The sequence below is a fragment of the Triticum dicoccoides genome, chromosome 2A, assembly GCF_002162155.2.
Source record: "Triticum dicoccoides isolate Atlit2015 ecotype Zavitan chromosome 2A, WEW_v2.0, whole genome shotgun sequence".
Classification (NCBI taxonomy): Eukaryota; Viridiplantae; Streptophyta; class Magnoliopsida; order Poales; family Poaceae; genus Triticum; species Triticum dicoccoides.
In genome coordinates this window covers 531,701,253-531,713,762 of record NC_041382.1, presented here as the reverse complement: position 1 = coordinate 531,713,762, position 12,510 = coordinate 531,701,253, and the positions used below count along the sequence as shown (strand labels likewise).

At 45.1% G+C, this 12,510-nt stretch overlaps 1 protein-coding gene across 1 annotated transcript; it reads right to left on the bottom strand.

Annotated features, from left to right (window-relative positions):
- Positions 1-406: 406 nt before the first annotated feature.
- LOC119359528 (NAC domain-containing protein 104-like) lies at positions 407-1,547 on the bottom strand. Its single transcript, XM_037625684.1, has 3 exons — positions 1,311-1,547; positions 939-1,228; positions 407-827 (listed from the first exon to the last, which is right to left on the bottom strand). Exons 1-3 carry the CDS (start codon positions 1,468-1,470, stop codon positions 678-680), a joined length of 600 nt encoding a protein of 199 aa, XP_037481581.1. The 5' UTR covers positions 1,471-1,547; the 3' UTR covers positions 407-677.
- Positions 1,548-12,510: the final 10,963 nt, after the last annotated feature.

The window sequence follows — 12,510 nt, the reverse complement described above, 5'->3', positions numbered from 1 at the left end:
AACTGGTTTGGCAAGTCTTACCAGTGCATGGTGGTACCACTTCCCCACACATGCACACTTTCTGTCTGGAATGGACACACATATACATTATTACCTTTTGGAGCTTATCTCATTGATGACATCAATAGCAATATGCTTGCACAAGTTCCAACCATGCTCTTTCTTTTTATCCTTGTGATCTAAAAGCATCTGACTGACTCCATTTGGCCTTTGCTTTGTGGGCACAATAACATTGTTCACAACACATAGGAACACAATGAGTTGGAGGAGAAGTCGGCATGCACAAGCATTGCCTGCATCGCTCCAAAACTAGTCCCAAGTCCTAACCCCCACAAGCCACCTCATGGCGCTCACTGTTGACTTCATACAATGATCATTCAGGACATGCCCTTTGCTATTTAGGAGAAACCATCAAATGCTTGATTAATTGCTAGTTGAAAGAGTGGCCATTAGCCCATTACACACTTATATTCCATAGTAGTCAAAACATATTAAATTTGTTTCACACACCTTCTTGGAGGAGAATAATTACATCTCTGGTCTAGATGGAGTGAATTAGGTTTAATACCTACCAGATCATTTGATCATTAAGAAAGATGTTTCTCTTATGAGTATCATCATGATCAGATGGCATGGTAGGCACAAAACCCATTCTCTCAACTGTGCTAGCAAAGGTTCTAATTCTTCGGCAAACTGACTTCATCATAGTCATCCAGGGATAGGAACACCTCGTCTAAGCATGAAAGCTCCATGTCCTCCTCGTGGAAGGTCACTTGCGAATCGTAGCTCGACTCGAACACCCGACACACCACCCAATTGCTGCATTCCTGTGATGATCATCCATGCATGTTGGACATGTTTGTCATGCGTATATGATAATGCTATAAATGCAGAGTTTAAGAAAATGTTAGGTGCAATAACATGTATGCAGCACTCACTTTGTCTGGTTGGCCTTTCTTCTTGTGAGACCGCTTGCGTGAACTACCTGAAGTGCTGGCACCCACATTCCCGTCAAGTAAGTGGTACTCATGCATAACCCAGTTGGTTTTGGTCGCCTGAAAGGGCTCCCCAATGGAGAAGACGAGTGTCTTCTTCAGGCCGACATGAGAGCCGCCACTACTTACTGCCTCATCGGCACCGACGGGATTCCAGCACCCATTTCGTGAGGCCCTACTCTGTGTTGCTTGGCTAAAGAAGTACCACTGGTTCCCTGCTTGAAGTGCTTTGCCTTGAAAGAGTTGTCAGAATCAGGACTAGACATTACTTGTGATATGCACAAAGGTTTGTGAAAGAAAGTATTAGGTACATACCATTCAGCTCCCATGGATCGTAGCGATTCTGAGGCAGTGTAGGGACGATGTCAGGTCGGCATGGGAGGAGAGCCGCCTTGCGCCGGAGGAAATGGATGACGAGTTCTTCGTCGGAGGGGAAGAAGTGGAAACCAGGAGGAAGGTTAGTAGATCCACCCATATATGCTGGAGTAGATAGAGTAGAGGAAGATGGAAGGCTGTGAGGAAGGAAGACGAGAGCACGGGTGCTTGCTTCACGTGGTTTCTTAGTAGTATTTATAGGGGTTGTATGCGTGTGTGTATTTGTATGTAGAGAAAGGGAGGGAGAGGGAGAGACGTGCAATTCAAGGAGTGTTGAAAGGTTTTGAGGGCGGCTGCAGCATGGTTGCTTTGAGAAGCCTGCCAACTTAAGTGCCATGCTTCCTTGTCCTCACCATTTTTTATATGGAGGGAGCTAATGATGCTATGCAAACACTAATGTTGGATTTGGACAGAGGAGTATCTCCTATATATTTGATGTTCAGAGTTACTGCAAATTTCTCTACTTCTTAGATGAATCGTTACTAACTAACAGAGTCCATCAATGCATGCATGCATGGTGCCTCATCATGCTCTACATATTTTATAACAAAGCCGGAGATCAAGACATACAGTTTCTTGCCTAGCAATGATGCTGGTCTGGGTGTCCTTAATTAGGAATTTAGGATAGCCTTTTGCGGATGTATTTGATCTTCGTTGACTCCGCTTGGATATCTTACATTGCATAACCATCTCATCCATCCAAAGTTTCAGTAGCAGACTCTTGCATCATAATCTAACATGATGCTTGTGTGCTACTTTAGGTACACTTCAAAATACCATGTCTGCCCAAGAGAACTGTCAATATAGCGTAATATCATGTGAACGGAGTTTTCTCAAACCTCACATATGCCCATCCATATCTGAGATCAGGAGAAGTGAATGACGAGCTAGGTGGGACGACAGAATCAACAATTATCTGATACCAGAAGTAAGCGAAACCCCATCTCTTGCCATTAAATTATTGTGCTGATTAGACCGAAGTTTTGACTTTCTCTCTTATTTGACGTGTGTTGGATATCGTGTAGATATCAAGCAATCATGCATCAAATAGCACCTTGAATTTGTTTGGACCAACAAATAGTAATTTGATTTGGTTTTGACTGCTGATATGCATGCTTGTGATCTTTATAGCCGAAGTGCGTACTATATTCCCCAGCCCCAATATTTCAGGGATATTTTCAAATAATTGTAAACACAAGATAATTTTGTTTGTTACTTCTATTTTCGAAGGCAATACCAGACGTTTCATATTCTTCAGGTTTTAATAGTTAGTATAGCAAACATTACTCGTGTCGGTTCATGTCACTGCAGGTGTTTTACCTGAAGTGAACTACTAGTTATGAAAAGAACCCCCTAACTTGTGTTAGAACAATTAAGGAAAAAGTTTTTGAGTTTGATTTGTTAGATCGTTTGTTTGGGTGTGTAAAGGCTATCCTAGAGACCTAGACTTGCCTATATTTCTTTGCCCATATCACGACAGCTTAACTTCTCACTGGGTGATATGTGAAGCAAAGGTCAGGTCCAACACAACTGGGCATGCACCATCAATCGTGTTCTGAAATTACCAGCACAAGATGGGCTAGGAAGCGTCCTGCGTCCCCAATAGCGGAGTGGGTCTTGTGAGTGCCTTCACCTGTATAAATTTTGTCTGGCATGGGTGCATTCCTCCTCCTCATGTCATGCAATCGTCAGCCTTGTCCAACCATGCTCCTTTATACATACATCTTGACCATCGTCATAATAATCCCCCAGGCCAGCAAGTTGCAGCAGGGAGTTCAGTGGAGTTGTGGCAAAGTACAAAGCGCATCACTTGGAGATGAAGCCACTCAAGCTCCTCCTGCACTGCATCCTTTTCGCCCATCTATTTTGTGCTCATGTTTGCGAACTGCTTCATCAGAAAAGAAACACATCAATCATTTCAAGTTACTTGTGCTAGCTCGGTTTGCAAGAGACAGAAATAATTTGGCAGACATCACTGTTATGACAATGATCCATGGCACTATCTATGACGGCGACGCTACGCTGTTGAGTATTTGGGTAAAATACCACCCTGCTAAGTAAGCTGTAGCCCAATCGGTAAGAGACACATCTGACTATGCAAGAGTGTGGCTTATGTGTCAGCTGACAGAGAAGGAATAGTTTGTGTTGATGCAGTGTGGATAAGATGTTAATCTCTTGAGATGATATGCTAAGTTGCTAACCACTACCAGTCCCTAATATTTGGTGAGATGCTTATCTTGGTGCATGCAGGTGCAGGTCTACAACATACAAGCTCAACAACCCTCCTGATGATCAGAATCTTCCAGGTAACTAGTATCCTAACAGCTCAATCTGTGGCCTCATATAAAAGGAGGAGAAAAGGGTAGAGATGATAGTCAATCATTCCATGGTGCACACACTCATGCATGCACACACTACTCGTTGCACTTTTATCCTGCCTTTTCTTGCTCTCTATCTAGCCATTCTCTTTAGGAACAGTTTTTGTGCATGCCGTGTCTCTTTATGGCAGGCCATGTCCATGTAAGACTGGGCAAAGTCCATGCACCACTTGAGCTAGCTAGCAGATGAAGTGGTGGCGTGGTGCTGGTGGTGGCATGGCGGCAGCAGCACACGTAGAGGTGGGGGTACCTAAAAATCCCCGGAGAGGGGAGCCCACGGATCATACAAAGGGAGCTTCGATCTGCGGGGCCGTCCGCTCGGGTGACGACCTGATGACGCAGTTCTGCATCTGCATTCCATTCTCTGTGACAAGGGAACAAGTCGACAGGATCGACAGGATCTCCAACGCTAGTACGAGTGTCCTTGCACTATCAGCTCAGCTCCGCACATGTTTCATCTTCGTATTCTTGCGTTAGGAGCACTTGGCTAGGAGTTCTACATTCCCATGGTTTGTTTTCTTCTACATAGATAGACAGATCAAAGACTCTTGTGAGCCTGAATTAAAGCTACCAACTACAGTACATCCCTGGGTCAGATAACATGATGATAATAAGCTAAATTTGCATGGGAAAATGCTACTCTTTGCATGGGTGCACATATGAATTTTAAAAAATGACGTTTTTCAACTTCTGAAAAATTGTGAAGAAGTGCATACTTGCAGAGTATGGATAGAAACTTGTCTTTGCATTTTTTTTTTGTAAAACAAAGGCCACCTATGGCCTGCAAAAAAAAAAGCCTTTTGTGTTGGAATTTTTTATAGTTTCGCATACCTACGACCTGCAAAAAAAACTCTTCACAACAAATGAAGTAGCCTTTTTGTGTTAGGAGTTTTTTTTTGTTTCACACAGTTCACAAATGATCATATTTTTTTACCAAAATTTATAGGCACAAATTTCTAGTATTATTTACATGTATGTTTTTTTTAACTTTTCAAAACTTAGAGAATGCGATTCCTTTTCTAAGTTTCTAGTGCTCTACTATTGTGTGCATCTATGATTTTCTTCCTAACTTCTCAAAACATGGAAAATGTGAGTTTTTTTTCTTAGTAAATAAATGGGTTATATACATCCATCCATGTCCTGGAAATTTATTGGTTTTTTTTTTTGAGCTGGGAAATTTATGTTCTCCATATACATGCTACCTCAACTGAACTTTCCTTTTGAGCTCTCAACAGGGGCAATATGTGTTTAATTAGATATAGTTTGATTTGGGCTAATCTGGCATGCATCGGTGGGTCGTCCACTTCTCTGTCTGCCTATTTTGGGGGCTGGAATGTGCTCTGGCCTCTGGGCTATCTATCCCCTCTGCTACTACTACTGTTGCAAGCACCAGTGCACCACCATGTGTGACCTCGGTGGCACTGCGCTGCACTGCCATCCCAACATGCCATCCTCTGCCAGCGGCACCACGGTGGAATGGTGGTGGGTGGTGTTGGAGGGAGCAACAGCAGGCCAAGATCAGCTTCGCTCCTCAGCTTCTTTCTATCTTTCGCGCCGCGCCCCCTAGCTAGCTTGCATTCCTTGAGATGAGCCCTTCTTCCTTGGCAAGTCGAAATAGACATCGAACTGTTCTTCCCACTGATTATTGTTCTTCATATGTGCTGTTTGTTGCGGTACGTTTCTGATGGATGATTGCTTCATCTCCTTACATACTCCAGCTACATCTCTCTCCCTCACCCACACTGTTGAACGCCACTGCCTGTTCCCCATCTTATTTCTCGTGTCGACGGGCAAGAAAGGTACCCATAAATGCATGTGAACCACCGACGGTTACAGCTTGAAAATAGTGTTTGCTTGTAGCTAGACTGAGCATCGTTTGCAAGACCATGACAAGGGAGGGAGGGATCATTGTCGCCGGCAAACAATCGGAAAGATTGCGAGGGCGGGCGACATAGACCCCCCCACACACGTTGGTGTCTTCTTGGTGCAGCGTTCGTGCGGGTCTTTTTTTCTTGGGTACTACTGTATTGCTGACGTGCATGCTACTAACTAGCTTCGATGGACCACTACCAGTGATTCCTCTGCCCTCCTCTGTCTAGTGTCTGCCTACGGTGGATACCTTGTTGAATTATATATCAACCTGTGTCTCCTATGGATAAGACACACTACCACACGAGTCCACACTGCTTTGAAAATGGCACGCCAGACCAAATTAGCAAACACTCGATTGCAGAAAATACATGTGCAGAGGCCCCTCTCTGTTTTTCTGTGAACTGAAGATCGCAAGGCTTCCTAAGAACGAAACATTCAACTGTGATGAAAATCAGTCTCCCAACATATTCGAATTGTTAGTGCTAATTTGTCTAGAAAGAAACGCGTTTAAATTTCACGTTGAATGTCCAGTTTTTGCCCTGGGAACCTCTATCTTCCAACTCAAACGGCTGACTGAACCTTCATGGGTGGCTAACACCTCCTGGTGTAAAGAAAACTAGTCCATATGGAATCTTATTCCAGTATATTGCTGCTGTGATGCAATGCCGTTCTCCCCACCATGTATGCTTAGCTTTGGATTTGTCATTTTGTTTGCCTTTACGCTGCAATCAAGGGAAGAATAATGCACGACTAAGTGGAAAATATCATCCCCGTGAACCATTTGTTTGCTACTATCAGGCACTCCATCTCTTAGAACTTCAGAAGTGTGCAGACAAGGAGCAAATGGAGGAATCCGCTGTTTCGGCTGTGGTTGGCAGCCTAAGGGCATCTACAATGCTAGGAGCTTACATAGGCGCTTATGGAAAAAATAAATATCTGAAACACACCTAAGCGCCTCATCCCTCAACGCTAGACCCTAATTAACTAAACAACGTAGACGCTAAGTGCTGGAAGGAAAATGACCAAGCGCCGGGTGCGTGGTTTGGCGTCGATGCCAGGGTTGACACCAGGATTACACCCGGCAACCGCTAATCTGCCAGGATTACGAACCTGGCGCCTGGCCTAAGCACCCAGCAATGAAGATGCCCTAAGTGGCCTTGCTGTACAGGAGACATCCCTCCTTTTTTTTCGAAAAGGAGGAGACATCCCTCCTGTGCGGAGTCAAGGATGAAATGGTGTTCCTGAAAGAAGAGCTGACGCGGCTGCAGGGCTTACTACAGAGACAAGATCTCCATGACAAGCTGAGGCCAGGACATGCTACCCAGTACCATGGCCATCTCCGTCCGCCAGATCAAAGATTCCATTGAAGGTGCTGAGAATGTCATTGAAGATTGTGAGTACATGGAGAAGCGGAACGGGCTCTACAAAGGATTCATGCGTGCAGTTACAAGGTATGCTGTCTTACCATGTGATGTGATCATCCTCCATAAAGTTGGGTTTGAAGTCTGTGGCGTATAAGAAGGAAGATTTTTGGTATCATCAAAGATCATATGCATAACATAAGTAGTATTGTCGGTGTTGATGGGGTAGACATGCCGACTATGGAGAGTGCAGAGAGTTCGTTCCCTCCCTGAAGCAACTTCGCCACTATCTGGTCATACTGATGCTTGAAACCAACAAAGGTCATGTCATCATGTAAACTCTTGAGGGGTAAACTTATCATCCACATCTTCAGTGTGGCTCATGGGTGGTATGGGAAAACAACAATTGCTAGAAACATATTTACTGTACCTGTCGTGGTTTTGTCACGGCAGATGTCCTAGAGAAAGGACTTAGTCGTGAAGCCATCGCGACGGGTTAGCTTGAAGGGGTTAAAGCGGACACAAGGACGCAAGAGAGTTTATACTAGTTCGGCCCCTTCGATGAAGGTAAAAGCCTACGTCTAGTTGTGATGGAATTGATGGGGTTTCGATGACTAGGGAGCAAACAAGCTTCGCCTATGTCTCGAGTTGTTGTCTGTTGTCCTTGAACCGCCGCCGGGTCGTCCCCTTATATACACGGGTGACTCTCGTCGGCTTACGGAGTCCCAATACCAGCTCATAGATGTGTCCGGTTTGGTCTCTTCTTATTCCTAACTTACAATACAGGTTAACTACTACCGCCGGTTTACGACTGCGGGCCTTGAGCCGACCATGGGCCTTGAGCCCTCCTCTGTCTTCTTGAGCTTTAACTTACTTAACTACTGACGAAGTTAACCCGGCCCAGATAGGCCGGTTTACGCCCAGTAGTAATATCCCCAACATTAGGCCTCAGATTGATTTGAACGGGTTCATGTCAATCCTTTAATAAAAGCTTCATCTTCAACATCTTATAAATTGGTAAACCGCCATGATGTCATCTTCTCTGATTGCTGTAAACCGGAGTGACATCACCTGTCATAACAAAGCTATCCATTATACTTCTTTGTTTAATAGATCGGCGGAAATCGAGGCGACAGCTCCGTTTTGTGGCCCCTTGATTGTCGCGCCTGACTCATGTTCTTTCGCCTTATAAATAGGACCGAAGGGTCATTTCTTTTCTCCTTCCGTGCCTTCTTCATCTTCCTCGCGTCGCCAGCCTCGAAGCTCCGCCGCCGCTGTCGACCTCTGCCTCATTCTTGGCCGCTGCATCAACCTAAGCGCACCAGAACATCGCGGCAACCTTCCGCATCTTCCTCAGCTCCAGTAAATCTTCTATCTTTTCCCCCGCAGATCTGGCCTAGGGTTTCGCAGTTCTTTAGTGTTCATCGTCTGCCTCTTGCTCATACAATAGATCTTTAGATGAATCCACAAATCTTTATTCTGTGCAATGATAGTTGTTTGACCTTCGCCTTTACTTATGCATCTCAAACCATGGGTCTATATGAACGTTTTGCTCATTGGTTCGGTACTGCTCCTTTGAACCTCTAAGTATTTATCTCTTCTCTGAACTTGCTTCAGATCCAATGTTGTAAAGAAATGTTGTGAAACCTGTTTGTGCGTACTTGTCCATCCGCAGTCTCAGCTTTTCAATGCTTAGATCAGGCGGTTTAACCTTATAGAAAATTTTCCAAACCGGTATATGCCATTAGTCCCCTTGTTGAACCGCCAGATATTGGTTGCTTCATGAAACTCTGGTTCAGATAGTTCTGTCTCCGGTTTAACAGTGCCCATACCGACGTACCTTGATCAAATGCATTTTTGAACCGGGATCTTCTACCTTGTAGATTCCATCATGGCCAAGCAAGTATATGAGTGCAATTGGGTTCCTTCTCGCATCACAGAGGATCAACTGGACGATTTAGTCCTGATTGACGCTTTAGGCAGCAAAGATACCATCCATTGGAGGGCTCCTGGCAAAGAATGCCCTCCCACACCTCGAGAAGGAGAGGTTGTTGTTTTCGTAGATCACTTAGCCTGGGGCTTTAAGCCGTCCGGTTCTAAATTTTACGGGATGTTTTAGCCGATTTCCAACTCCATCCGCAAGACACTGGCCCCAACTCTGTTACAAATATGTGCCACTTCCAAGTGCTCTGTGAGGTGTTCTTTCAAGAGGAGCCCACAGTGGAATTGTTCAGAGACCTTTTTCATCTAAACCGTCGTACTGAGTTTACTGATGGCTCTAATACGGAGTTGGGTGGCATGGCGATTCAGAAAAGGAAAGAGGTCACATACCCTCACGCCAAGTTGCACAGTCACCCCAAGGAGTGGAATCAGACATGGTTCTATTGCAAAGACACCTCCCTTGCTGGTGAGAATCCCTTGCCTGGCTTTCGTTCGGAGCGGCTGAGCAATACACACCCTTTTCCTCAAAAATTGACTGCCCAGGAGAGAAGCAAATATGCTCCCCAGCTGTCAAAGCTCAGAGCCTTTATGGCCAACGGTTTAACAAGGGTTGATCTCGCTCGCTGTTGGATATCATGGAGCATACCGCCCCTTAGTCAGCGCTCCGGTTTGATGTGCGAGTATACTGACAGTGTTGATGACCCACTGCGACATTCAAAACTCCTGCTCTTCGATGAAGAAATCACAGAGGCTGTGCATAAGATACTGAATGAACCGGAACACGTCTGCGCTAGAACCGGCCTGCTTCTCTTCTGTGCCACCAACAAACCGCCAGCTGTAAGACTTTGATTTTTCTCTTTGCTGAATCTGTTATTGATATGTCTGGTCACTGTTTTTAATATCAGTGTCTGCATAATCGGGGCAATGATCCGTTTTGGAGCAAAAAACTGTCGCAGGAGAAACCAGAAAAACCAGACAAACCGGAAAGAGCAACCCGACAAAAGACTAAAGCTGTGAAGAAGACTGCCCACAGGAAAAGAACCACTGCATCTTCTAATCCGGCCGCTGATGATGATGTGGATAATCCGGACTTTGAGGTAGAACTTGACTCACTTGGTTCATTTTTTATGTGTCTTATTGATGATGATATTTGTCAGGATGATGCCGAAGCCAGCCACGCGGATGTTGCAGAGGTAATTATTCTCTTTTCCGATTCAGAAACTTTGCCTTCACAAAAAATCTGCCAGGCAAACCGGAAAGTTAAATTTTCTCATCCTCTTGCTTATTTGGATCCTAAATTTCTTATGAAGACCCAACAACACGAAGCTCGTCGCACAACCCGGCACAGCAGCCAGGTAGTTACCTCCGCTGGTTTACCGAATAGTTCGGTTCGGAAACGTCATTCAGAGGCCTCTAATTTGCTTGTCAGTGCTTGTCCTAAAGCGGGCTGCTTTCGTCAACCTCTTAATCCGCCTGACTTCGATTATCAGGTTACTTCCCACTCATCTTCTGGCGAGTCCTCGGCTACTCAGCTCCCACCGCTTAAAACGGTGCTTGGGTAAGCTATACTTATTGTGATGTTTGCAGTACATCGCCTTAGAACATATGCTGTATTTGATTTTATTATTCTTCTCAGGGCCAAACCTAGGCCAAGCAAGAAAGCCTGCCTGGACAAAGCGGCCGAAGAAGATGTCGTTCTTGAAGCAGACAAGACACCCAATGCTGAAACAGCTATTCCTGAGGATATTCCCAACGATCCACCGCAGCAAGATGATGATCTTATTGTTGAAGAGAGACCTATTGATACCTCAGGTCCTATCCATCAGCCTACAGGTTCCATCCGGATTGAAAGCTCCACCGGTCCAGCAAAACCTACTGACAAGCCAATAGCTCCAGTGCAAACCGGCGGTACCAAGGATGATGAGGTTGTCATTACTGGCACTGGCCATACTGAGCCAAGCAATCCTGTCGCTTTATCCAAACATTCTGCCAAGGAAGAATTTGCTGCCTTTGGCAAAGGCAAGTGGAACGCTGATCTGACGACTTAAGCTGCTCTGAAGGCCCAAGATATCCATTCCGGCTATCTGAACCGGTTGTATACCAGCCGTGACTATGAAGCCGGTCTGGTTAATATGATGAAAGATAAATATGAGGTAACTTCCATATGCTCCTTCCTGCTTGTATGTTTCCATTCTTGCTGACTCTCCTAACCCCCAAGGACCGGTTTGAAATATTCTTTCAAACCGGTACTTAATAATATAAATCTTGATGCTTTGAAATTTGCTGATGTAGCCCCCAAGGGCCGGTTCAACTTAGCGTAGTTAAACCGGTACTTTAAGTAATTGAAACTGCCGCATCAGAATATATATGATCAAATAGCCATTAGCCCCCAAGTGCCAAGTTGAATACTTGTATTGATCTTGGGACTTTGTAAACAATTGAAAGATGAAGATCGAATATGCATTAGCCCCCAAGTGCTAAGCACATAACTTGTTATGTGGTTGGTACTTGAATCCTTCTACCGATTTGTTGAAACATATATCTGTATGCATGCAGGCGGAGCTGAAGACGAAAGAAAACCAAGTCATCGATCTTCAAGAAAACCTGAAAACCCAACAGGCTGAAACCTCCAAAGCGAAAGAGGAATTGGCCAGTGCTTTAAGCGCCATGGAACAACTTAAGGAGAACTTCAAGAAGAAACGGGCGGATTGGGCCACTGAAAAGTCCGCTTTGATCAAACGAGCAGAGGATGCCGAGGCTGCACTAAAACCAGTGACGGATGAACTGACCAGCATAAAGCGGCACGTTCATGCTATGACCATTGCTATCTTTGGTAAGCCAGCTTGCCTTTTGAATTGGTTCTGCCTTCTTACAGAGTCACCGGTTTATTAACCCTTTATGGTATTTCAGGGACACGCATTGGTCACTTGGGGTCAGATGTGCGGAAGAAATTGAAAGCCGCCTATACATTGATTGAACAATTGTATACTGGTGCACAGCGGATCATCTGTACCGCGTCTCATAACAAACCGGCGCCCACTTTAATTCAAGATACTTTGATGAAACTGTCAGTGCTTCCTGCCCGGGTTGAAGAGCTGAAGAAATCTGCTGCTCGAACCGGTGCAATCAATGCCTTAATCCGGGCAAAAGCCTGGGTGCCGGATTTTGATCCTATTGAAGCGGCTCAGGGCTATCCCAGCTTGAAGGAAGATGGGTCAGAATTTGGTGAAGCGGATCTGCGAGCAATAAACCGGGAGGTACGTCCACTAGCTTGTCAGTTGGCTGAAGAAGCAGACTTGTCTCATTATCAAGCGCAATATGACAGTCAGAACAAGCGAATAGCTGCACCCATCCATGAATCGGAAAATCTGATCCCTCCAATCCGTAAGCATACTTACACTCCCGATATTAACCCGTCATTGATGAAGCTGTTTTTCAAGCATTAATGGGAATCGACTGGACAACTGTGGATTTCCAGCCACTGGGTAGAGAAACGGAAGCTGAAGCGGCACAGGATGACCCACAACCATCAGGCCAGGCTGGTGACCAAGCTTGAACCGGAAGCCGGTTTTAAAACTGCCTCTCCTT

Bases quoted from the DNA above. Each gene is read 5' to 3' on its own strand.
- LOC119359528 (XM_037625684.1), bottom strand. From the start codon at position 1,470: ATGGGTGGATCTACTAACCTTCCTCCTGGTTTCCACTTCTTCCCCTCC. The intron at 1,229-1,310 runs GTATGTACCTAA...AACTCTTTCAAG, and splicing joins CGATCCATGGGAGCTGAATG to GCAAAGCACTTCAAGCAGGG. The intron at 828-938 runs GTGAGTGCTGCA...TGATCATCACAG, and splicing joins AGAAAGGCCAACCAGACAAA to GAATGCAGCAATTGGGTGGT.